Genomic DNA, 25379 nt, shown 5'->3' on the forward strand with positions numbered 1-25379 from the left:
TCTGGACAAAAAGAGCTTGTGCCTTGTCCAATGTTTTATAGATGTATATAACTTTCGTCCATAAAGTTTTTCTTTCAGATTTTTTTTTCTTTTGGCTCTATTAGATAATGAATTGATGCAATAGTTACTGCATTAATTAGTAAAAGCTATCTGAGATATTCATGTGGATAAACTTTTATTGAGCAAATTTAACATATAAATTTAATTTATATGCCAGACAATGTTTTATCCATGCCCTGTGAAATTTACATTCTGTGTGGAGACAGACCACGAAACATAATAATTAAATTGATAAGTGTTTTGGGAAAATAGAGCAGGGTAAGGAGATCAGAAATGCCAGCAGGAAAATGAGTGACAGGGGAGCAGTGCAGTTGAAATTTTAAATAATTAAGGTAGGCCTCACTGAAGAGCGTCCTTGAAAGAGGGTAGCCATAGTGACAGCTGGAGATCTTTCCAAGTAAAGGAAATAGCTAAGGCAAAGGCAATCAGGCAGCAATACACCTGGCCTGCTCAAGTAAGAGCAAGAAGGCCAATAAGGCTAGAGAAGAAAAAGCAAGTGGCAGAGTAACAGGAAATGAGGTTAGAAAGGTCGAAGGGGAGAATGAGCACATCATGTAAGAACCTGTAGGCAATGATAAGGACTCTGGCTTTTACTGAGTGAAATGGGAAGCCATTACTGTTTTCAGCAGGAGTGACATGATCTGACTGATGTTTTAAAAGGTTCACTCTGCATCATCAGTCATTAGGGAAATGCAAATCACAACCAGGATGAGATACCACTTCACAACCACTAGGACAGCTATAATAAAAAAGACATTAACAAATCTGGCAAGAATAGAGAGAAATTGGGACCCTCAAATATTGCTGGTGAGAATATAAAATGGTGTAGTCACTTTGGAAAACAGTCTGGCAGCTCCTCAAGATGTTAAAAATGAGTTACCACATGACCTAGCAATTCCACTCCTAGATATATACCCAAGAGAAATTAGAACAAATGTCCACATAAAAAACTTGTGCACAAATGTCCACAGAAGCATTACTCATAATAACCAAAAAGTGGAAACAACCCAAATGTGACAACTGATGAATGGAATGTGTATACCCATACAATGTGGGATATCCATATAATGACATATCATTTGCCAATAAAAAGGAATGAAGTATTAATACATGCTACAACATGAATAAACCTTGAAAACATTACACAAACTAAAGAAGCCATTCACAAAAAGCCACAAAATGTATGATTCCACTTACATGAAATGTCCAGAAGACAAAGGAGATGAGTGGCTGCCAGGGGCTGGCAGCTGGAGGAAGGAACAGGGAAAGTCTGAAAAGGGTACAGAGTATGTGTTTTTTGTGGGGGACAAAATGTTCTCAATTTAGACTGTGGTAACGGTTGCACAATATTGTGGATATTTTTTTAAAAACATTGAATTGTACAATTTAGATGAGAAGTCTCGGTATAACTGAAAAAAATGAAAAAGGATCACTGTGGCTAGAGAAAGAGAATAACTTTTTCAAGGAGTTTTGCTGAAAGGGACAGTGGAAAAATGAGACAGCCTGTGGAGGAAGTGGGGGTCAAGAGGTGATTTTAAGATAGAATAAACATCTTTGTATGATGACAGCAAACTTCCTATAGAGAGGGGAAATAATGACACAGGGAAAGAAGGAAGAATTATTGGAATGAATGAATGAATACTGGGGAATCCGAGAATTCAAACTATTTTTATCTCCTTTAAAATGATAAGTAAAGAGGAGTGTACAAAAAATGACCCAATATGAACTCCCCACCCAGAATAACTTTTAGTAGCTTTTAGTATAATCAATTTGAGATCCTGTAGATGCTATTGTGGGTGGAGCTGAAGGCAGAAACTCTCAGGAATCTGTCATTTCTTCCAGCAGTTTCACACTTTGTTTACCTCAGGTGCAGCCTGCTTTTTGTAGCTATCTGAATCTTCCAAAGTCTGAAAATAACTGTGCATGTACTCTGCAGCTTTTGACACTGGTGCTTCAGCAGAGCTTCTTGGATAAAATTTAAACATGCAGCACTTGTTGTCTGAGCAAAATCCTTCTTTTTTCCTCCAGTCACTATAAAGATGAAAGAGAAGAGCCTTTACCTACAGTGACTCCGATTCAACGACTCGAAAAACTGACTTCTGATAAGCAGAAGCTTTAACAAGTAGAACAGTCGGTATTACTGGACCCAGCCCATCCCCACTATCAAAGCCAACTTCACTTGAAACAGACTCTTCCACACTATTATCAACTACTTTTAGCAAATTTTAAAAAATGTATAGTTTGATGTTCTTGGGCTACCAGTGTCGCCAGATCCTTCAGATCTGATTCAATCACCCTTTCATCCTCGTACTAAACAATTTGGGGAGAATGTCTCAAAGAGGATCCCAAAAGCACATCCCAGGTATTTATAACAGGTAAAAATCACCAGGGTCATCCTAGGCAAGTATGGTCTTCATTACCCACCTATATTCTGAAAAACTCAAGTGGGCTTTCATTTTTTAAGGACCAAGTTCCTAGTAATTCAATGATACTAAATGCAAATGAAATTAAAGTTATAGATATTAGCACTCATATTTCTAAAGTGTTGGCAATTCTCATGTTAAGAACATTCGGGCTTGTTACAGCCCCATTACATAAGTGACTGGTTGCACTGCTACCTCCTTTTCCCTTCACACCCAGCTACCAGACCCCTCTAGGGCAGTAGGCTTCTAGTTAGGTATCCTTACTCCTACAAGCACACAAAGACCAACGGGTATATTATGCAAAGATACTTTCAAAACTATTAACTTGCAGATCTTTCCCTTCCCTACACACTCTTTCCTAAAATTAATCTCCTAGAGAGCTGTCTATAGTCAAGGCTTCTCAATCAGAATCACTACACATTACCTGAAGGTGTACATACAAGGTGTTGAAAAAGTGAATGACTAACATCTCTTTTTGCAATTCTTTGCTTATCAAAATTGCAGAATGACTTAATTTTTTATAATAGATCACTATGTAATCTTTTCATGAATAATTCAGAAGGAGTTCAAAGACCTGATACACTGCTATAATTAAACACCATTCACTGCCATCTACTTACTTATGTGACTAAGGTTCCTCAGAATGTACAAAAGTTAAAACAAAATATACTAAACTTGATGCTAAATCTTTTCTCATTCTGGAAGTATATAACAGTCATCCACAGGTATATAAAGTAATTTGGAAAAAGTGATTATTTTACTACTATAAAGAAACAGATAAGAATGTACTGTTTTGGGTTTTTGGCAGCTGGCCAGTGTGGGGATCACAACCCTTGACCTCTTCGTGTTATCAACACCATCCTCTAAACAACTGAGCTAACTAGCCAGCCGCCTTAATACTTAAGATTTAATGAAACTTTTAACACGTGTTATTTTGATCACCTGTGTACAACTCAACCCCAAAGAAAATAACACTTAAAAACTTATAGAATATTAACAATAACAAAAAAACACATACCAATGTAGACACATACTTTATTGTAAGAAGTATAATAGAAAAAGGAATATAAAATTTCCATCTATTACAAGCTTTTTCATAATTTCTTAAAGTAGATAATGCAAGGTATTACATCCCTATGTTTAGATTCTACCAGATATATTTTTAAAAGTAATATAAGCCTGGCCTTTTAGCTCAGTTGGTTAGTTTATGATGCTTATAACACCAAGGGCCAGGATTTCAATTCCCGTACCAGCCAGTCATCAAATAAAAAAAACCAAAAGAAAAGTAATATAATTTCACTTAAAAATGCTGGAAATTATATCTCTTGCAACTACTAAACTTACAATAAAATTTTTAGATGGCACCAGCAAACTGTACAAGGAACTACACAATTTTTCAGAAAAACAAAATAGGGAATATGTAAGTGAAAAAGGTTGAAGACCACTACTCCAGATGAGTGCTTCTCAGACTTTTTTAATGTACATACAAATCACCCGAGGATCCTGACCCTTGCTACTCAGTATGGTCCTGGAACCAGCAGAATCATTATCATCTGGAACTGATTTGAATGCAGAATACCATGCCCCAGCGAGCCCTCGAAATCAGAAGCTGTCTTTAACAAGATCTATACCCAAGTTGCCTCGGATCAGGCAGCTAGTCCAGGAAACTGACAAAACACCTCTTCCTTAAGACACCCTTTACTTATCTAAAGGAGGACTGTTCTCAGGACAATCCCCCATCTACCTCTGAAAATTTCATGGCTCAGACTAAAAATCAACTTTAGACAACTATACCTAACTCCTTGGGAAATTCACCTTCTGTCTTCCAACTTAGCCAAATTATCTCAGGAAAATCTCTCCTCTCATTTCATTCTTTAGTGAGCAAAGACAATCTTACTTGTTGCCAATAATTTTAAGAATAGTAATTGTCAAGTGAAATAAATTTTTACATAGAATGAGATACAATAAAGAACAGGTGTCATCAACTTAACTTATAATACCACTGAAAGAATCTGGCAACTTGGTTGATCTGTCAATAAATACCTCTTCGGCACTACTGTGTGCCAAGCACTACGAGGGGTCTTCAAAAAGTTCACAGAAAGATTTGTACCATCTTTTAATTCTATTTTCCACCATCTTTTTGAAATACCCTCATATTACGGGTACTCAGCATCCAGCTTCATGCCAGACTGGCCCCGTCTTCAAAGTTTTTATTCTAAGGAACACACCCTTCAAAACCCCAAAAGATATCTACCAGCATAAAAAAATAATTGTTAAGGCAATTTTGTTCTCCTATTACAGTTAGTTACTACTACAATGTCAATATTACTTGCTAGTATTTCCTCATTGCAGACAGAATTTGGGGTTTAACAGGCAATCCACAAAACAAGAAACACTTCTAGGCATATGGTCTTAAACCTAATTGCTTTGCAGATGGACTCAAGCTCTCTATAGAACTTTGGTGACAGAAACAGGCCCAGGTAGGTATGGCTACACTAGCAGGAAATTTAGATTACTAGTTCCCTACAAAGGGTGAGGTAGCACTCCCTCTAAAGTACCATTCTTCCAAACCTGGCTTAAGCCATGTGCATTAATCTAGCAAAAATAAAAAGAAGAGAAAGGAACTATTATTTTTTAACACTCACTATGCATAAGGCTCTATGCCAGACACTTTACATATACTGCCTCATTTTTTTTAAATATGAAAGTACTTCAAAAAGTTTGTGGAAAGATTTGTATTATCTTTTAATTCTATTTTTCCACGAACTTTCTGAAGTGCCCTCATATGTCTCAGTGGTTAAAAGTGTAGGCTTTAAGATCAGATAAACCTGGGTTTGACTCCTGACACTACCACTTGAGTTTAACTTCTTTGAAATTTAGTTTCCTCATATCTACAATGCCTAGCACATAGATCTACCTAAGATTAATTTACTGAGATCACTAAATGAGATGACACCCAGATTAAAAGGAAAAAATAAGAGCTAAATCCTAGGAGCCAAAGAATCTCCGTCAAGAGGAAAGAAGCCTGGACTAAAGAAAGAGCAATAAGAGAAGTGCTGGTTCAAATGGATTCCCAAGACCACACCATCCAACATTCCAGCATACTAATAACTGCTTCTTTTATATTTTTTTTTACAGGGAATTTACCCCTTGGAAAACTTGCTTGTATTTACATTACATAAAAATGGAGGGAAATGCTCTGTTTGAAACCTGATAGAGTTTGGATGTGTGGTCCCCACCAAAACTCATGGGGAAATCTGATCCCCAATGGGGCAGTGCTGAAAGCTGTTCGAGTCATGGGGGTGGATCCGTCATGCTCTCTCTGGGGGAGAAGGGGTAGTGACTAAGTCATTGCTCTGATAGTTCCTGTGAGAGCTGGTTGTTTAAAAGACCTTGGCACGCCCCCCCCCCCCCTGCTTCCTCTCACCACGTGATCTGCTTGTACCTGCCAGCTGCTGCCATTTTCCACCATGAGTAGAAGCAGCCTGAGGCCTGTGCCAGATGCGGCTGTCCCAGAATCGTAAGCCAAATAAACCTCTGTTTTTTATAAATTACTCAGTCTCAGGTACTTCTGTTATAGGAACACCAACAGACTAATATAAAACCTATCACACAATCAATTCTATTAGGAATTATTTCAATGCAATTTAACAGAAACTTCTTGAACACTTCCTAGGTATGAGCTCCTCAATGACAGAGACAGCATCTTCTTTATCTATGATCCCCCAATATTCAGCCAATGACATAAACACTCAGTAAGTATTGCTGAAAAAAATGTTTATCTTCCATAATACAGGCTATTATTAATTCAAAAGCAAAGAATTCTAAAAGAAAACAGAATCTATTTCTTATTTCTTTTTTGCTTACAGCCTAAAAAAAATAATTCACATATCCCTATCTTGAAAATTGAACCAGCCTGGTTATTCATTTTGTATCCATACTGAATCTTATCACCTCCTTGCATTAAAGTTACAATGGTTCTATGATATTTTACTTACCTACAGTTTCTATACGCTTTTGAAGCCAAGGAATATGCATTCCTGTACCAGAGAGCACAGACGTTTCCACTTGCTCATCCTCTGTCACAGGCCTCGTCAATTCTTCACTGAGATCACTCATATCTTTACTAAACTAAGAATGTCAGTTACTTTCCGTACATCTTAATCCACAGGCTTCTGAGCTGTACAAAAAAAAAAGCCATCTTTTTATCTAATAAATATTCTATCAACAAAATTTACTGCACCTGGTAGCTCTTAAAGTTAAAAAATTTAATTATGTCAGCAACAGACAAAATCAATGATCCATTCAAAAATAAAGACAAGATATCGCCCCTCTAATTCAAAAAAAAAAACAAAACTTCAAGTCTAAAGGAAAAAACAACAAAATGCATAGTAAGAAAACAATATAAGTACAATAAGAATAATAATAGTAGCTAATATTTACTGAGCCCTTACCACACATCAGGCGTATAAATAATCTAGTTTAATCCCCACAGCAATCCTGAGGGAGGTACTATTATTTTCTTCCATGTTCATGTTGAAAAAACTGACAGTGAAATTATGTAACCTGCCCAATGTCGCAAAAAAGGTGAGGACAACATCGTAGGAAGCAGAACACCAAAGTACCTGGTATGACTAGAATCTGGGGGGCGGGGGTGGAGCAGGGGGCGGAAGGCAGGCAGAGGTGCCGGCGGGAAACGACACCTAGAAAAAAAGGCATGTGCCGGGCTGAGCTCAGACTTCACTCTCAAGATGCTCAGGTCCCCTCTCCCCCATTCCCCATAGCACATCGAGTATTAGTGCTGCTGACACTAGCCCCGAGAACTTCTCTCGTTTTCCCTCTTCCCTGCAATCCTCCAGCTCTACGCTAACACAGCACACCTTCAAACTGTGCCTGGATTAGTGCTTTAGCTTTCTAACTAGTGACCCGACCTCAAATTTTGCTTCTCCACACTGCAGCCAGAGTAAACCTTTTAAAACCAAGCTCTACAGTTAGGAGCATGAGTTTGAAATAACGCCCGAGTTTCAATGTGACCGACCCCGTACGGTACGTTGGAAAGTCGTTACACAAATCCTCCCTCCCCGAGTCCTCAAGGCCCCTCACCGGTGTTACGCAGCTCCACGCAGAGGCTCTCCACGCCCGCCCTCTCTCGTTCCCAGCACTGCAGGTCTCAGGACCTCAGGAGGAAGCTACAGGAAGAGCGCACAGCCCTTCCCGTTCCACTCTAGCCACAGGAACCACGGACTGCACGCCGAACCGACCCGCCTACAGCCGAAGCGGCTCAGTAAGACTGGACTCCGCCTCTCGACCCCGGAACCGCGCGAGGACCCCGCCGGAAGCGAGCCGCGCGCTGCGTGCGAGCACCCGCAACGCCCGCTGTGGGCGACCCGCCGCAAGGCGGCGCCTCGACGCCGGAAGTGGCCTGGGGCCGTGACCCGGGATTGACGGTACGCGCGTCTTCTTTCCAAGGTTTGGCCCATATCTGACGCGTTTGTGTGTCCCAGCCGGAAAATGGGAGACGTTCATTGCAAATGGAGATTGTGGCAAGAGGACGGCGGCTGGAAAAGAGGTGCCGTCAAAAGAGCAGAATGTCACTTTACCCGAGAAAGTCACCGTGCGATTGCCCCTGCGTTTTTACTCGGCTCCAGGCGCGCCGCACGAGCGGAGGCGTGGCTGGTGGCTCTGACAAGACAGAGCGATGCATAGCCTTTCATTGTTTCCTTGAAAGTTCTTTTCTCTTTTATGACAATTTTAGCTTTGGGTTTAGGTGACTTGACTGTCTTCTCCACAGTTTGAGCAAGAATCTCTTTTTCCCTTTCAGCGGGGGTTGTTCTTTGGACCTGTCTGGGGTTAACTTTCTCGAGGGACATTGACAAAATATACGAAATAGGGGTGGAAAGTAAGATGGTTAAACCATGTGAAACGAGGGACAGTTGAGGGGTTCTAGGGAAGATGACCCTGGAAAAGGGTCAGGGACCCATGGGAGCACAACATACTTTTCCAGTATTTGGAGGATTGATCTGTGAAAGAAGGGTCAGACAATATTTCATAGCATCAGAGAACAGAACTTTTCACTTTATTTAGTGAAAGCTAAAGGGAGGCTGCTTTGAAGTCAATGCAAAAACGAATTTTGTTCATAACTAAAGCTACACAAATAATGGTATAGGTTTCCTCAGGAATCTCTGAGTTTCCCTTCTGAATGTAAACCGTTTGAGTAAAATCAGAGTATTATAGACGAGATTAAAGATCTAGTAAGAGTTTGTACATAGATTCCTCAAAATCATATGAATGCTTGATTCTTGATTGTCTTCATAAGCAATATGCAGTAGTTATGGGCTTGCAGAAAAAGTATCTTCTGTTGCTCTTTGTGTCATTATTTCTCGGACTCATTCAAGCCTTTTCTCTAACTCTGCAGGCAAGGCTAGCCTAAGTGATGATGTCGTCCAGGAGCACACACACACAAAATAACATAGTTACTAGCTTCTAGTCTAGAAGCTTGGTCTGGCTACATATCTTCACTTGCATGAGGTATAAGTTCACCAAAACTAACCCATAACTGGTTTTATATGGCTAAAACAGAGATTAAAATGAAAATGGGGAAGAATTATGTTATTTTTTTTTTAAGTTCTCAAACAGCTCTGGGCAGCAGTAGATAAAAGAGGGAAAGTTAAGAACTAATTTTTTATGTGCCCTTCCTACCACTTCCCTTTCCCATGGTACAATTCTGGTAGAAAATGGGTTGGGGAGAAAAGAGTTTAAAAATCGACTATAGTAAATAATCTCCAGTAGCATGATCAAGATAAAAATATGGCATGACAAAAATGAAGACAAAACAAAGCATGCAAATGGCTTTTTAGACTCCAATCTGTAACAAAACGTATCCCAAGGAAGAGAAAGATGGTCTCACAATTGCTTTGTGCTAAAGAGCAGCTTAATACGGTGACAAATTACTTTTTTTTTTTTTTTAAAGCTGCAAGTTGTCATTTAGGGAATATTATTCCCATGAACGCTTCCTGTACAACCTATTAAAGAACAAGCTTCACTCAACCAAACAATTTGAGAGACATCATAGATTATATTAGATCACTACTAATAATTTAAATAAACAAGGAATGTGGCAAAATGAAAGCATAAAATAAAAAACATCTTATGTAATAACATGGAGAGAAATGTCCAGCTATGATCTCTTTCAAATACATGGACTAGAATCCCACCTCAGGCTCCGACTTGAGGAAAGACTCTATCCTCAAAGGTGGCAGGCATTTCTTTTCTTTTTATTTATTTATTTATGTATTTATTGCCTGCACGGTACCTTGTGCCACTATGTAAAGAAGCCCAGGCTATCCTTCTGGGGAGAGAGGCCACATGAAGAAAGAGCCCCTGGAATATGAAAAACCACATGGAAAGAGAAGATATGGAGCCAACAGTCAGCAACTTCACTCCAGACATATGAAGAAGACCATCTCAGACCTTGTCGCCTAAATGAGGCACTTGCTGAATGCTGCTACATGCGTGAATCCAGTGGATGACACAAGGAGCAGAAGTGATCTGTTCTTGATGAGCCCTGCATGAATTCCTGACTCACAAAATTGTGAGCAATAAAATGGATATTTTAAGCCACTGAGTTTTAGAGTGATTTCTTTCACAGCAATCGGTAACTGAAACACTCACACTGATAACTTGCATCTTCCACTCTTTTGAATGACCAGTCTTGTTAGAGATTAGTAGTTTGTTTCTGCTGTGGTCACAAAAGTAACTCTGAAATTTCAATATTTAAAAATTTTTTGAGATTTATTGTCTTTTCCAGAACATAGCCTATCTTGATAAATGTTCCATGAAGCCTAGAAAACATATATTTTGCAGTTCTTTAACACTGTGTATATCAATGTCAGTGAGGTTAAGGTGGTTGATAGTTATGTTCAGATATTCTGTATCATTCTGATTTTCTGTATAGTGTTATCAGTTATTGAGATAGGAGTGTATGTGGATTCGATTCTTTTAGTTTTGTCAGCTTTTCTTTCACATAGTTTGAATTTATGTTATTGGACATGTAAACATTTATGGTTCTTATGTCTTCCTGATGAATTGATCATTTTGTCATTGTGAAATGTCTATCTTGGATAATACTTATCATGAAGTCAGATCGATCTTGTATTTATATAATTACTGGAGCCTTAACTTACTGTTTTCATGGCATAATATCTTTATCTTCCTACTTTGAACTTACCTGTATTTTTTTTTTTTTAAAGATTACCAGTAAGGGGATCTTAACCCTTGACTTGGTGTTGTCAGTACCAGGCTCAGCCAGTGAGCTAACCGGCCATCCCTCTATGGAATCCGAACCCGTGGCCTTGGTGTTATCAGCACCTCACTCTCCCGAGTGAGCCACGGGCCGCCCCAACTTACCTGTATTTTTTATGTGCTTGCCTTGTAGAGAACAGATAATTGGGGCTGTTATTTTAAATCTGATCTGTTTAATTGATATGTTTAATCCATTTATATTAATTATAACAATTGATATTGTTGAATTTAGGTCTATCATTTTGTTATTTGTTTTTAATTTGTCCCATTGGTTTTGTGTTCCTATGTTCTTCACTTCCTGCCCTTTTGGGGGGTAACTAATGTTTTAGTATTTCAGTTCCCCTGTTGGTTTTTAGCTGTATCTCTTTGCACTATTGTTTTAGCAGTGTTTCTAGGAATTATGGTGTACATGCACAACTTATCACAGTGTACTTAGCGTTAAAATTGTGATTCTTCACATAAAATAGCCCTGCAGTAATACAGTTTCACTTCTCCATGTCCTTTGTGCTTTGTTGTCATGTAACATTTACATACATTATTATTTTGCTTTAGTCATATGTATTTCAAAGAAATTAGGAGATAAAAATATATATTGCCCTTTAGATTTTTCAACATTTTACTATATCCAGTGCTTTTCATTTCTTCCTGTTTGTGGTGGATTATCTTCAAAAATCTTTTCAAAAATTCTTCCTATTACTGTACATGCATGTTGCCTCTCATTAAAAAGTGGGTTTTATTTTTCTTTTCTTTTCTTTTTTTTTTTAATCATTCATTGAGAGATGCAACTCAATATTATATTTAGTTTATTTTAGAATAGCTATCTTTTTAACTGACAGTCAATACTCAAACTTCACCAGACTATTTTTTTTAATTTAAATTTTTAAAAAATGAAATTTGCATATATGAAGAAAAGTAACACATTGGATAAATTATAAAGTATAGTCTCAACTTATGTGGAATTAAGACTGCTTTCAACCATAACTGAAATTTCCGTTCAAAGAAAGTCTTCACGCTAATCTATGTTTGACTATGTAATAGAATGAAGACAGACACAAATCTGGCATTCTCAAAACAGCACATAAGTAGTAAATGTAATGCTGCGAAGTAACTTATTTCCTCTAAAACTTCTCTAAATAATTCCAAGCAGTACAACAAAACATTAAAAGCTCCCAGTGGTTTTCCTAAGAATTAGGTAGACTTCTTTGATTTTTTCTTCTCTGCTTCTTCCTTTTCCTTTTCTATTTCAGTTACTTGTAATTCAATTTCTTTGGCGCTAAACATCTTCAAAGGTTGATTTCTTCTTATTACGGCAAGCTCAATGTTTCTCCCACCAGACTGGACAACTTCTAGCAAAGCTCTTATTGCTAATTTGATAGCTTCATTGTCATCTGCTACAGCATCTTCTGTGTAATTCTTTTCTAGAAATTCTCGAACAGTTTTAGCACTTCGGCCTATTGCATTTGCCTTCCAAGCATGATAAGTACCAGAGGGGTCTGTCTGATATAATCTTGGGATACCATCATCATCAAAACCTACAATTAAGGCAGAAATACCAAAAGGTCTTCGTCCATTGCTCTGGGTATACTTCTGCTTTAAAGTTGCTATGAAGCGAGTTATATATTCTACAGTGACTGGGTCCTCAACTGTAAGCTTATGGCTCTGGCACTCCACACGGGCTCTGTTTATTACTACTCTAGCATCAGCAGTCAGTCCTGCAAAAGCCATACAGACGTGGTCATCAAGGGCACAAATTTTCCTCACAGTTCTTTCATCTTGAAGCTTGGCAACAGATTTTTTTTCTACCCCAAGCACAACTATATTGGTACCTCGAATTCCGACCACAGTGGATCCTTTCTTCACCGCTTCCTGGGCATATTCCACTTGTAAAAGGTGTCCATCTGGGGAGAAAACGGTGATTGCCTTGTCGTACCGAGATGACATCGCACGGGACTACAAGAATTCTCGTGGAGCTTCCAAAGCTACTGCAGCTGAGGCTGGCAGGGGGCAGCTTGTGCCACCACGTGCCACAGCCGGTAACTGCCTGAAGACCCGCTTTGAGAAGCCACCCGGAAGTCCTGCCGGGTTTTATTTTTCCAACCCTGAATTTGGGCTGGTCTTTTCACTTGTTTTGATGAACAAAATATGGCAGAAGTGACGCCAGGCCAGTTTTAGGCCAGGGCCTTAAGAAGCTTTATTCTTTCCAATTTTATCCTCTAGGAATCCAGAGGATTCCTAAAGTTTAGGCTACATTAATGAATTATGAAAAACATTTGAGAGAGGTAAGCCTATCCCAACCATTTCAGTCACTACAGCCGAGCCACCTGACATGTGCATGAAGCTATTTTGAAAGTTCCAGCCTTGGCCAAGCTCCCAGCTAAATGCAACACATGAATGGCCCCAGCCAATAATGCCCAGGGCACAAGAACCACTCAGTTAGGTTTAGTCAACCTATAGAATAGGAAGAAATAATAAATTATAAGTATTTTAACAACTACAGTTGTTACATAGTAAAGATAAGTAAAATAGATCTCAGTTTCCATCTGGTGTGTCTTTCATCCTGAAAGATTAATTTCATCCTTTATTAATTTCTTTGCTTATAGTAAAGGTCTGTTGGTGTTGAATTTTCTCTGTTTTCATTTATCTGAAAATGTCTATTTTGCCTTCAATTTTGCAGGATTTTTTTTTTCAGGATAAAAAATGCATGACTGGCAGTGTTTGTCTTCCTATGGTTCTGTCTAAAGGGACAAAGGTTTTCGTGCAGTCAGGTTGTTTTATTATCCATTTAAATGTAATTCTTCATTTCTTTGTCAAAAATAGCAAATGTGTTTAGTACAATTATAAGAATTAATAAAAGCATGACTAGTGTAGTGCTTAATGATGACTTATAGCTTATACTTCTTTCATTTTTTTTTATAGTTTATACTTTCTAAAGACTTCAGATTCATCTGAAATGGCAATTAAATTCTCAGATATCCCAACAAAAATGTCAACCTCTGACTGCAAACAAACAAAAAATTTAAGTCTTTGAGATAGCCACCATCATTCTTTCTCTCTTCTGCAGAAGTTCCAAGAGAGGCCGACCAAAAATATTTTAAACCCTAAAATGCAATTTTTAGTTTTGCTTTAAAGTAAATATATGCAAAATAATGTACAAATACGTACAAATGTACTGTTTCATCTGGTGTTAATTTTCAATCCCTACTTTGTAGAGCTGTGCTGTTTTTAAATGGGCATAGTCTGAACCTTGATGTGCTGTAAGTGTAAAATACAAATCAGATTTCAAAAATTTTAAATGAAATTAAGAATGTAAAATAGTTCACTAATTTTATATTAATTACAAGTTGAAATAATATTTTATATATATGTTAGATTAAATAAATGCAGTATTGAAATTAAGTTCACCTGTTTTGTTTTACCTTTTTAAACCTGACTTCTAGAAAATTTAAATTACATGGGTATTTGGCATATTTCTTTCGGACAACATTGTTCTAGGGAATCAGTGAGAAATAAGGGAAGTAGCAATTCATGTTTAGATTCTCTGTTTAATCATTCTTTTCTGATGTCACCCATTGATCCTGTCATGTATTTCATATTATTTTACATCCCAAGTGTATTTAGATAGAAATGAGCTTTCATACTAATTGCAGAGAACTCATTTTTTCTATATGAAATGCCAGTGTCCATGTTTGAGTACAGTCTTCATAATGGTATACATGTTTCTGTTTCTAATTTTATACTGCTCATATCAATTAAAATGCTGGAGATTCAGAAGTTTTGATTTGTCTTGGTGTATGACCTGTAACAGGTAGGCTGTGATTGTATGTTATCCTCAAGAACAAATTTCTTCCTTCTCAACTCTTAGTGTGTCCTCCAGGAGGCGCTTTGGATCTCCCAAACACAGTCTGGGAGGCTATTACCCGCTATGCTGTGTCAGTGAGAAGAGACCAATTTCCAGCATAGGTACTATCTAAAAATGTGTCCTTCGTGAATAAGTCATTGATTTAGCGAGACTCTTGTTGGCACCGTCAACCATCTCTGTTGGCTGTAACAGCCTGGGATTTTGCTGTTTAATTATTCAAAGAACATAAATGGGCAGTCTTTTTTATATATTATTTCATTTGCTTCTTAAGAGAAACACTGTGAAATTTTAACCTTAGCCCCAATTCTATAAATGAGGAATCTAAGACTCAGAAAAGTTAATGGGTCTACGGCCGTACCACCCTGATTGCACCTAATCCTCTAAGAAAAGTTAGTAGATTGCCTGTAGTCATACTTTTCAATACTTTTGACTAATTCTCTGCCTTGACTGTTGTCCTGTTAAGGAAGTAATTCATATCTGAAGCATAAATGGACAAACCCGAACAGTGTACACTGTGGAAATTGAGTTATACAGGCCATACCCTGGAATCGGTTCTTCATTTGTTTAAAAGCACCAAATATTTGACTTTTGTGAAAATAGAATCCAAGGTCAATTGGGCAAAACCAGAAACAGGAACTTCTATATATGCCTATTTATTCGTGGCAATTTGAAATGTTTGAGTTCCTTTCTTTGTGCAATAGACAGTGGGATAATATTTTTCAGGGCTAGACAAATAGTACATGCTGATGGAAGATCTACCTTGCGTTGTATGTGACTCATGCCCAGTAGAACATGCCCTTTGATATGACATTTTAATTGTGGGGAAGGATTTAACTATTGGCTAGGCCCAACACAATTTCGATTCTCCCTGGCTTTCAGAACCGGATATTTGCTTGCATTCCACTTCATTTATATGATCTCTTTACTTAAAGTTCAATAGCTTTCTATATGTTATTGTATCAAGTCTAAATTATGTGCTTGATTTTCAAGGGCTTTTATACTCTGACCCATCCTAGCCACCCACCATTCTAATAAAATCCTTTAACTCTGGTAAGAGTGTGTCTCCTCACTATCCTTTAAACACCTTACTTTATACTGTGTCTTTTCTTATGCCGTTTTCTTCACTTGCTCATTCCTCTCCTTTCAGAACATAAGTCCTATGTGTTCAGCGAGGCCTAGTTCAGATCCCACCACCATCATTTACTTTCTACCTGCTTTTAACTCTTCAGTGCTTAGGCTTTGTACCAAAACACATTTTATTACTCATAATGTGGCAGGACAGGGTTCTTTGTCCCCCACCCCAACCCCCAACCCTCATTTTTACTAAGAGAGGTAATGAGTTAGGAAGACATGTTTGTCTCTCTTTTAGGAGTTCCCACTCTGCAGAATATAATGAGGGTCTAGGGTTATCCTCCACCCTCAAGGGTGGAGCCAAGACTGGGGCTCCGTGGACACAGGTGTAAAAGGTGGACCTGTCTCCTAGACACTGGCCACAAAGGATGACTCTATACAGAAAAAGCCAGGACTTTAGAAAGAAAGAAGAAAGGAAGGAGACCTCAGGATACCCAGCAGGAAATACTTTGCAGGCTGAACTGACAAATTTTTTAAAAAACTGTATGTTGTCATTTTTCTCACTCATACATTGTATCCAATCATAGTGTTTTTGTTTTTACTACGACCTTTCTTTACTAGGATTTACCTGGTTTATAACTCTTCAGTTATATTTAAGAATAGCCAAATCTTGTCTCTCTCTATCACAGATTAGTTTTTTTCATATAAGTTGACAATTCTATTTAGGTATAAATGATATTTAAGTATTTAAGTTGTACAGTTTCATGACTTTTGACACATGCATACACAATGGATACCATCACCCACAATCGAAAGAAGGAACATACCCATTGCCCCGAAATTTCTTTGTGCCCATCCTTTCCTTACCTTGCCCCCTCTGCCCTGTCACTAGGCAACCACTGATCTGTGTTCTATCATTACAGATTAGTTTGACTTTTCAATATTTTATATAAAAGAAATTATACGGTATGTATTATTCTTGTCTGGTTTAATTCACTCGGAATCTCCCTGTTGTTGCCAGTACCAATAGTTCCTTATAATTACTAAGTAGTTTTCGAAAATTTGTTATCTATTTACCTGCTGATGAGTTTTTTGACTATTACAAGTGAAGCCACTATGAACACTGGTGTACAAGTCCAAGTGTGAACATATATACTTTTATTTTTCTGTGGTAAATACCTATGAGTGGAAAGACCAGGTTTGTATCACAGATATGCTTTAATTTTTAAAGTAATTGCCAAACTGTTTTTCAGACAGTTTATAATTTCAAATGGTGATTGCACCATTGTTCTTTTTCAAAGATGTTTTGGCTATTCTGTGGTTTTTTTTATAAGGTTTCCTTATAAAATTATCTTGTAATTTCTACAAAAAAGCCTGCTGGAATTTTAATTGGAATTGCATTAAATTTATCAATCAATTTAGGATAAATGGACATCATTACACATTAAAGTCTTCAAATCTGTGAAGATGGTATATGTCTTCATTTATTTAACTCTAATTTTTAGCAGCAATAATTTTTACTCCTCAGTGTTCTGGTTTTTTTCACATATTTTGTCAGATTTATCCCTATGTATTTCATTTTATGATACTATTATAAACACTATTGGCCTTTTAATTTCAAATTTTACTTGTTCATTGCTAATGTATAGCAGCACAACTAATTTTTGAATGTTAATCTTATATCCTGCAACCTTGCTAAACTCACTTATTAATTCCAGTGGCCGTGTTTTATTTTTTGGGTTTTTTTTTCTTTTTCTTTTTTTGATTCCTTAGTATATTGTACATCGTTAGTCATGTCGTCTGGAAAATTTACGTCTTCCTTTCCAATCTCTAGGATTTGTGTATTTTTCTTGCCTTATTTCACTGGCTGGAATCTCCGGTACATTGTTAAATAGAAATGGTAAGAGCAGACCTCCTTGACTTTTTCCTGATCTTTAAGAGAAAGCTTTCTGTCTTTTATCAATAACAGTGACACTAACTGTAGGTTGTTTTTGTAAAAGCCCTTTATTGATTTGAGAAAGTTTTCTTTTATTCTCAGTGTGTTGGGAGTTTTTATCAGGAATAAATATGGGACTTTGTCAAATGTTTTGTGGCATCTACTGAGATGATTATATGGATTTTATTCTTTAATCTGTTAATATGATGTTACATTGGTTGTTTTCAATTAAAAAAAAAACAACATTACATTCCTGTGATAAAACTTACTTGGTGGTGATGCATTATCTTCTTCATATAGTGATGGGTTCAGTTTCCAAAAATTTTGTTAACAGTTATTGCACATGTGTTCATGAAGCCTTTTGTAATGCCATTGTTATTACAAGGTCATTTTCCAGTTTGGGTATCTGTCCTCATGTAGTGCGTTTAGACATATTTATTCTCTTCAACTTTCTGAGAGAGTTTGGGTACAGTTGATATTATTTCTTTTATTATGTTCAGTGGAAATCCTCGTAGAAATGTCTGGGTCTGGAGTTTTCTTTGTTGGAAGGTTGTGGATTTTTTTGGTTTTTTGTTTTTTGTTTTTCTAGCCACCAATTAGTTTCTCTAATAAATATAGGGCTATTCAGATTTCTTATTTTAATTAATGAGCTTTGGTAGTCTGTGTCTTTCAAAGGCTTTCTCCATTTCATTTACGTTGTCTAATTTTCTGGCATAAAGTTGCTCATAGTCCTCCAGTAATATTCCTCTACGTGTACAGGATTTGTAGTGATGTTGTCTCTCATTTCTGCTATTGGTAATTTGGTATTTTCTCTCTTTTTTTTCCCCAATCAATCTGACTAGCGGTTTATACATTTTACTCATAGTCTTAAAGACTCGACTCTTGGTTTCATTGATTTTCTCTATTTTCTTTTTTTTTTATCAATTTTAAAAATCTTATCATTATTATTTCCTTTCTCCTCCTTACTTGGGTTTTAATTTGCTCTTCTTTTTCTACTTACTTAAGGTGGAAGCTGAGGTTATTGATTTGAGACCTTTCTGGTTTTCTAATGTAGGCGGTTAGGCATAAGTTTCCCTCTAAGCAGTATTTGAGTGGCATCCCACAGATTTGTATATGTTGTTTCCATTTTCAATTACTGTGAATACTTTCTTATTTCCCATTTGATTTCTTCTTGGACTCATGGGTTATTTAGAAGTTTGTTATTTAGTTTCTAAAACTTGGAGATATTGCAGATATACTTTTATTATTGATTTCTAATTTAATTCCATGTGGTCAAGGAACATATTTGCATGATTTGAATTTTTTTAAAACATGTCGTTCTGTGGTCCATGGTATCATTATAAATATTCCACAAACACTGGAAAGAATGTGTATCCTGCTGTTGTTGGGTAGAGTATTCTATAAATACCAATTAGGTCACGTTAATTGATGGTGTTGTCTAAGTCTTCTAAATCCTTATTGACTTTTTGTGTACTTATATTGAAATCTCCAACAATAATTGTGAATATGTGTGATTGTTTCTTCAGTTCTATCAGTTTTTGCTTCATGTATTTTGAAGCTCTGTTATTAGGCATACAGACATTTAAAATTGTTATATCCTCTTGAGGAGTTGATGTCTTTTACATTATGAAGTGACTTTGATAATATTCTTTGCTCTGAAATCTACTTTGTGTGATATTAATACAAGTATGGCTATCCTTTTGATCAGTGTTAGCTAGGTTTATCTTTTTTTACATTTAGCCTATCTGCATCTTTGCATTTAAAGTGTATTTTCTTGTAGGCAGCATATAGTTAGGTCTTGCTTTTTTATTGAATCTGACAATCCTGCATTTTGATAGGACTGTTTAGACCATTTACTCTTAATATGATTATTGATATGATTCAGTTTAAATCTATGGTCTTGTTATTTGCTTTCTATTTATCTGTTCTTTGTTTCCCTTTCCCTGTTTTTCTGTCTTCTTTTCAAGTGAGTACCTGTAATCTCCTTTGTTGGCCTACTAGCTATTACTCTTTGTGGTTTTGTGTTGTTGTGTTGCTTTAGGGTTTATAATATACATATTAACTTACTACAGTATACCTTCAAGGGATATTTTATCACTTCAATTCCAGTTTGTCTTTACGATAGTATATTTTCATTTCTCCTCTCCTGCTTTTATACTTTTGTTGTCATACATTTTAGTGTACTAGTGTACATCTTATAAATCTCAGAATATATTATTATTTTGGCTTTAAGTTATTTAATTTGCTATTGAAGAGGTTTTTTTTTTTTTTTTTTTTTTTTCTTTTTTTTTGTCTTTTTCGTGACCGGCTGGACCGCACTCAGCCAGTGAGCGCACTGGCCATTCTTATATAGGATCCGAACCAGCAGAGGGAGCGCTACTGCGCTCCCAGCGCCGCACTCTCCCGAGTGCGCCACGGGGTCGGCCCTGAAGAGGTTTTTTAAATAAAAAAATTCTTATATATTTTAAAGAGAAAAGTATTTTATGTTTGTACACTTATATATAAGATTGTGCTGGATATTTTCTATTCTTGAGCTTTGTTCTGAAATGCAGTTAATTAACTTGGAAACATTTTGATCTGTTTAAGACTTTCTTTTAAGCATTGTTAGGCAGGACCAGAATAGCCTGTAATCTTTGACTAATTGTTCCCCTTTACTGAATACTCTGCCTGATGCCCTGTTCATTACAGATCTTTCCACTCTGGCTGGTGGTATCACAAAGTGTTTTCCCCTCCAACGATTGTTCCCCCATTCTTCTCCAGTGGGATTCTGCAGAAGGCCCTCACCAGATGCATCCCCTGGACCTTGGACCTCCCAGCCTCCCAACATGTTAAGAAACAAATTTCATTTTCCTATGAACTACCCAGTTTTAGGTATTCTGTTATAAGCAACAGAAAACAGACTAATACAGACCTACTACTGTAAAGTACTATTGTTGTGAAGATTAAATGAATTGATACATATGAAGATCTTAGAATAACAACAGGGCACAAAGAACACACAATAAATGTTGACAGCTATTAGTAGCTCTCCCTACTCTCACATTAAGTCTTTGTTTTCACATCAGTTGGTTTCCACTAAGTGGTGGACTTCTTTAGACAAGGGCCAGACGACCTACTGTCTTCTGACTTCAGTCCTCTCCCACAGCACCCTAGCACTTGTCCAGTGTCTGCCATGAATGGTAGCATAAAGCAGAAGCTTAACACGTTTCCGCTGAATTAAATTACTTCTTCCCCTATGGATAAAGACATAGGAATCTCAGGATCTCAGCCAGAGGACCGTTGCCCACCCGTGTCCCCCCTCTCCTCCCAAGGCCTGAGCAGGCCACCGGCTTTCATCTACACCCTCACCTCCCATTCCCCTCATCTCCCCTTTCCTAACCAACCCCCGGGAGCCTGAAGGGGAGGGAGCCTAGAACCGGAGACTGACACAGGCTATGGGTGGGATTTGGTAGTTCATAAAAGGAGGTAACACAACTAGAAAGAATGGAGGAACGTGTGAGGGGGTGGGCTGGTTCGGATGGACCGGAAATCAGGAGCTGCAAGAAGGCGCCAGGAAGGGCCTGCCGGGAAGGCGCTGGGTATGGGGACCCGAGGGCGGCAGGGGGCTGAGCAACAACTGTAGCCACTTGGAGGGTGCTCTGCGCAGGGACAGGGGCCAAGGCCGGCGGCTGGCCGCGGGAGGAAACACAGATTCCCGGCAGCGCCGAGGGAGGGGTTCCGGAGGGAGGAGCAGCCCCAGAGCGCCGGCTGACGTGTCGGCCCGGCCGCTAAGCCCACGGCCCGCGCCGGCGCACGCCCGGCCGCTTCTCCCGTCACCGGTGACCACAACATGGCTGCGGCGCCGGCTGTGCTGCTTCTCTGGCTGTTGGCGCTCGTGCTGCCCCGGCGGGTGCCGGCACGGCCCCACGCGAGCGCGGGCCGGCGTTTCTCGGAGCACAAACTGCGCGGACGACGAGTGCAGCAGTGAGTGATGGCGGGTCCCCGTCGCGGCGCCTCCCGGGCTCCGCGGGGTCCAGAGCTCGGCAGCCCCGCCGGCCTGGGGGGTCGCGGGCCTGGCGGGCCGGGCTCGGGGGTGGGCGAGTCCCGGGAGCCAGCGTCTGTCCCCTCCGGCCCTGACCTTGGGGGACTGCGCCTCCCACTTGTTGCCAGCGTTTTATTTTTCCTCTGCTGACTGAGGCGAGGGATTGGGGTGGCTCCCGGTTTTCCCAGGGACAGCTGACACTGTCCCCGCCACCCCCGATGCTCCCGGGCTTTGAGGGTGGATGGGGTTGCACGCCGCGCGCCCCGGCTCCCCACGCCGCAGCCGAGCGCCGCCGCGGGACCTCGCGGAGTGCAGTACCAGGCGGGTGCGCGGAGGGCTCGGCGGGCGCGCTCTCCGCCCGGCAGGTCGATGGTTGGGCTCCTCAGGAGAGGCGCACTGGGGCTGCCCCTTCGCCCTTCTGCTTCAGTGGACCGCCCTTTGAACAGGCATTGGATTTTAGATTGGGGAGGAGCCCGGAGTCCAGGCACGCAGTGTGTTCCGAGGTCTCCGCCCTGACTGTGCCTCAATCCTGTCATTTCTGTGCATGGAAGCCTCCTTGCAGACTGCTAGGCAGGGCAGCAGGAAGGCCGAAATCTTTCGCTCTTGAAAGAGGCCGAGAGGTGCGGTGGTCCCCTGGGACCGGAAGCCTCCTGTTCTGTGCGCAGGGAGCGGCATTGCTCCCTAGTCTCTGTTTGGAGGTGGGTGGTAGGGAGGGCACAGATCTTCAGACTCAGATGAAGAGTGTTATTACAATGATAATAAATACTAGGAAGCCAAAGCAGTCCCTTGTGTTGTTGGAACCTCTTCCTGTGTGTTTGCCAGCCGGACCAGAATCATTCATGTAAATAGCCTTGTAACTACTGACAACGCTGCACAAAGGTGGTTCTATTCATTCAACAAAGGCCAAGAAGCCTACAGCTTAGCTATTTATATTAAAATTGGTGCTAACAAATTTCGTAATTCGAAGTGTTAGTATCAACACAGCACCATTTAAGAAAAGGAGATGATCTCTAATTTGTATTAAGTCATTCCTAGAGGTAACCCTATGGCTGATGTAAGTAAACACTGCAAAAGCCTAACAACTGCCACGATTTTTCCCTCCAGTTTTCTTGGAGCAAAACCAGGCTGTTATTCATTTGCCATTGGATATGGCGAAATGTTTGCTATTCCTTGCTTTCAAGCACTGCCCTACCTGGGTTCCTCAAAACAAATTACCCGGAGAATCACATCACTGGTGCTTCCTCCATACTGAGACACAGTTGTAGAAGGGCTCACAGTTGTAACATAACTTGGGAAATAGTGTTTGTCCAACAGATGTGATTGAATAGGCAACATCAGGAGCAAGGTCCTGGGACTGCGTTGTGTTGCGTAAGGTATTTAGTAAGTTGTCCTTGTGAGCTTTGCAAATAGCAGTTCCACCATGTACATTATGTTGTCATCTGAAAAATGATAAATCCTCGATGATTCACTCTAAGGGAGAGCAAGAAAAATATTGCCATTTCCAATTCTGAAAGAATTTCCAACATTAAATTGCTCATCACCATCAACCTGGCCTCTCACCCAATTATATCTGAATTAGGAAGCTGAAAATAATCATATTTTAGCTTCCTAAAACAAATAACCCCCTCCAAATCTATATGTTTGACCCTCGAATACGTATAAAGATACGTTTTTATGTGTTTTACTGCTAGTTTTTAGAAAAAGTGTTATTTCCATTTCATCCTTCTATGTCTCTGCTGTTAAATGCATTTATTGTCCATTTCCTCTTACATCAGAAACTGTGTATTTGGTCAACAAAAAGAAAAGTACTGATTCTATCAGTTTCTAGATTGAGAGTGATTTAAGTCCTGCACTTTAAGCATGAAGGTAACTACCGATCTATTCTCATAGTTTTCTTTGGTCTCTGCCAAATGAGATGTCCACTTTTGACTTGTTTATAGAAAAATATAAATAAGGATATTTTCCCTTTGTTTTGAAATCCTCTTAATGTTGGATACAGTCAACTTTATTTACTTTTGGAAAGTATTGCCTTGAAATGTGATCCATAATAGGGTGTGATACCCTTTCCCGTTCATTTATCCAGATACTGTACAGAGAGAACAACTTGGCTGCAGATGAAACTGACAGTGTTTGCTGCTGCATAATAGCAGTTACAGCCACTTAAAGGTAGAGTTCCTTTTAGTGGTTAGTTCAAGTTAATTGACCCCTTGGGGGTTCCTGGGTACTGTGCCCAGTTCCCTATTAGCTCTGCATGTAGCCATGTTTAATTAAGCCAGCCAGCACCCACACTTGAATTTACCCAATTGTAAAAGTAAGCTTCTCATGATTATGAAACAGAAAAAAAGACTGAGGACTAGGAAGTTAGAGAGGGAGCAGGAGTCTCACTTGAGAACAGCCATGCATGGCGGTGGCCGCCGTCGCTTTTGTTTCTCAGCATTATCCATAGAGAAAAATAGGGAAGGTTTTCTTTTCCTCTGTCTGCTTGCAGGAGATGTCAAGATATATAGCAATAAAGTTCTAAGAATTTTAGTTACTTTGAGCTTATGAATTGAAAGTGATTCAGAGAGTACTAGAAAAACTTGTTTGTTTACAGTGGGATTCTTATATTTCCTGGTAAATCAATATGGACTGTGAAAGTTGAATCTGATATCTGGTTATTTTTTTCTCTCTTTGTATATAGTGTTAATTTACCGGGGTGAGGCTCTAGAAGATTTCACAGGCCCAGATTGTCGTTTTGTGAATTTTTAAAAAGGTGACCCTGTATATGTCTACTATAAACTGGCTGGGAGACCACGTGATGTTTGGGCTGGAAGTGTAAGTAAAAATTGACATACATTATCTGCTTACTTTTTACTTGCTCTTTTAGTACTCTAGATTTAAATGACTATGTTTTCTTGGGGTTTCTGATGGAGTTAACCTGCCCTAGACTGTGACAAAATGGCCTTGTTTCCCTAGCAGGCCTCAGGCCTGGCACAGTTAGGAACTCAGCAGAGGTTTCTGAAACAACTGAACCGATTCTGGCTGTTGCCCCTCAGCGTCAGGTTCTAGGATGCTCCATGCATATTAAAGGTTGAAATGGTGAAAATCTGAACATTCTTAACATCATTGCTTCAAAAAGAAAGGACTCCTGATTAGACTTAATCCCGTAAACTGTGTGCAACATAGTGTTTCAGGCATGCAAGTTTAAAGTTGATTTTCTGTGTATTTCTTTTTTCCATATTATTAATATTTGTGGGAAAGTGGCAGTCCTGGGAACAGTTACCTAATCATCTGCTATTATTAGTCTGTTAAAAAAGCAAAATGTGTGTTTACAAGTATCACTTTGTGCTTTCCTGTTTGTTTTTTTGAATGCAACTCCCAGGTCATCCTTTTCCGGCTTTTCAGACACTTGTGCCTGGAGGTTCCCCTAGGGGATCTTTGCCCAGCCAGTTTTATGGGTGCCCTCATTTCAGACATGGCTGTCAATGACTGCATTATGTTTTGATCTTTTTAATGAGGAGATTCACGAGGAGGGACCTGATTGAGAAGCTTAAGAGTTATTGTCCTTTCCTTTTTAAAAAGTATGATGCGTGGACCGTTTATTTACTTAATGTAGTAAGGATCATTTATGTCCTTAGCATTGTCCATTGTCCAGACTTAGAAAAATACCTAGTCCTAAATGTGAAAGTTTTCACTCTCGATGAAATGCCAGACAAACAAACAACAGAG

At 39.0% G+C, this 25379-nt stretch overlaps 2 protein-coding genes and 1 pseudogene across 2 annotated transcripts in view; 1 reads left to right on the forward strand and 2 right to left on the reverse strand.

The window, feature by feature from the left end:
* The window catches only part of LOC134390162 (TATA box-binding protein-associated factor RNA polymerase I subunit A-like), a 35508-nt gene extending 27797 nt beyond the window's left edge, over positions 1 to 7711 (reverse strand). The window contains 4 exon segments of the mRNA XM_063113433.1: positions 1923 to 1999; positions 2002 to 2091; positions 6482 to 6663; positions 7587 to 7711. Coding sequence (XP_062969503.1) covers positions 1923 to 1999; positions 2002 to 2091; positions 6482 to 6602 — 288 coding nt within the window. The 5' untranslated portion in view covers positions 6603 to 6663; positions 7587 to 7711.
* A 4261-nt stretch (positions 7712 to 11972) lies between these two features.
* On the reverse strand, positions 11973 to 12725 carry LOC134391345 (proteasome subunit alpha type-7-like). Its single transcript, XM_063115372.1, has one exon. It carries the CDS (start codon positions 12723 to 12725, stop codon positions 11973 to 11975), a length of 753 nt encoding a protein of 250 aa, XP_062971442.1.
* Positions 12726 to 21479: 8754 nt separating this feature from the next.
* The window catches only part of LOC134390164 (transport and Golgi organization protein 1 homolog), a 37489-nt pseudogene continuing 33589 nt past the window's right edge, over positions 21480 to 25379 (forward strand).

Source organism: Cynocephalus volans, chromosome 11 (assembly GCF_027409185.1).
Source record: "Cynocephalus volans isolate mCynVol1 chromosome 11, mCynVol1.pri, whole genome shotgun sequence".
NCBI lineage: Eukaryota > Metazoa > Chordata > Mammalia > Dermoptera > Cynocephalidae > Cynocephalus > Cynocephalus volans.

Excerpts from the sequence above, each read along its gene's own strand:
- LOC134391345 (XM_063115372.1), bottom strand. The coding sequence starts at position 12,725 with ATGTCATCTCGGTACGACAAGGCAATCACCGTTTTCTCCCCAGATGGA.